A 1796-nucleotide genomic window follows, 5' to 3' on the forward strand; every position below is an offset into this window, starting at 1 on the left:
ACACGGCTAGTTAGTGATACCAATGACTGTATTTGTTAGTGGTCGCAGAATGCTATAGAGGATTTTCCTTATTAATGTCTTAATCCTAAAAGCAAAGTTTCACATTTATAGATTTATTTTTCTTAAAAAAAAAAAGAACCTCAAACTTTCTAGTTATTGTTTGATAGATTTTAAACAATATTTACAGACAGATTGAATTAAAGTAACAATGTAAGAATGTGGAATAATATTTTGATTTAAATCATTTCTCTTTTATTCTCCTTTCTTTGGCTTTATTTTTAAGTGTAATTTCAGTTTTTACACCTCACAGTGTTTGGTTATATTGACTCCATTCTCCACTGCCAAATTGTTTATTTTTTGCTTTTCCTTCACTGTGGTTTGTCATCCACCAAACTGGACAAGTGTAACATACAATGAACAGTTCGATCAGCACAATAATCAGGCTGCTGCTGCCCTCCTCTCTAACTGCAGCTGCAGGATCTCCCTAAGATGCTGAAGATATAAAACAGCAACCAGGCTGCAGAGACAGTGTCCCCCAAGCTGTCGATCTCATTGAGGCCAGGCAAAATATTCTGCTTTTCTGTAAAAGCAAATATTTATCATTTCCTATATTGTATAAAGCCCTTAAAATGTCTTTATTTGGTGAAAAGTTGAAGCAAAGTCCATCCATCCATCCATTTTCTGGGAAGCAAAGTCAAGTTCCTTTTTTATACCCTCAGTTTGGCTGATTTACTTTAAGACACTACATTACCCAGCATGCCTCGCTCGATGAACGGTGACGCGACAGCGCAGCAAAAACTCACATGTGGCCTTGAAGGCGCCGCCGCCTTTGCTGTTAGCAGGAGCTTTTCTCCAGCCGAAATATCCGACTCAGATAAATATTAAACAGCAACACAACTTTATAAAATATTGTTTTTTTCTAGGCCAAAATGCCGCCAAAGAAACCCGCACCTGCTACGGGCAATAAAAAGACTCAAGAGAAGAAAAAGGAAAAGATAATTGAGGTAAATAAAGCACGAGTTAGCATGTTAGCTCGATGGCTTCGGAAGCTAAGCTACGGCTAAAGTTGTTCCCCTCTGTTTGCTCAGTTATGTGTTATTTTGGATCACTCAGATATGTTTCTTTGTAAAGATGTTAGCTCTTACTGTTCTGCGTGGTGAAATGTTCTTATAATCCTCATTTCTCATGTAGTTTAGGTTCAGGCGGTCAGACTATCAGGGCCCAAAACCAGACCCGGTCTTTTAGCCAGTTTGGTTAATCCTAATCTTACCTCATATTTTAAGGAATTTATTAAAAATATTAGTAAAATTTTTATATATACTGACAATGTTTACGTGCGTAAAATGAAACGTACAAGCTGACAGCTGGCCATCTTCTTGGCCTCCTAAAAGTGCCTTAAATCCAGAGCGCGTGCTAGTTTTTATGTCAAACATCTGATTGCTTTTTTGTTTTTCCCCTTATATTATTTGTTCACAGAAACCTGATCTACCTGCTCTGTTTCCGCTCCAAATGCTGGCCTAAGCCTGTTTTAATATAATATTTAGGGTCACTAAAGTAAGCTGGAGAATCCCAGTGAGTTAAACATGTGGTGTGTTGTTTTCAAAGTCCTGAACCATGCTTGGTAACACCATTTACTTTATTATTTGTCCATTGATCAATGGAAAACTTTCAAAGAAGCCCACACTGTGGCAGATTGATCAGCAATTAATCTAATATGAAAAACAAACTTCTTTGGTTCAGTCCTCAGTTTTTCTGAATGTGGGATAAAAAACAATCTTTGCCTCCAAGTCAGGTTT

General features: G+C 37.3%; 1 protein-coding gene across 1 annotated transcript in view; it reads left to right on the forward strand.

The window, feature by feature from the left end:
- Positions 1–815: 815 nt before the first annotated feature.
- The window catches only part of zc3h15 (zinc finger CCCH-type containing 15), an 11114-nt gene continuing 10133 nt past the window's right edge, over positions 816–1796 (forward strand). Inside the window, exon 1 of the mRNA XM_015392387.1 lies at positions 816–1004. Within this exon, the coding sequence (XP_015247873.1) occupies positions 930–1004 (75 nt within the window). The 5' untranslated portion in view covers positions 816–929. The remainder of the gene's footprint in view (positions 1005–1796) is intronic.

Source organism: Cyprinodon variegatus, unplaced genomic scaffold, assembly GCF_000732505.1.
Source record: "Cyprinodon variegatus isolate N-32 unplaced genomic scaffold, C_variegatus-1.0 Scaffold589, whole genome shotgun sequence".
Lineage (NCBI taxonomy): Eukaryota > Metazoa > Chordata > Actinopteri > Cyprinodontiformes > Cyprinodontidae > Cyprinodon > Cyprinodon variegatus.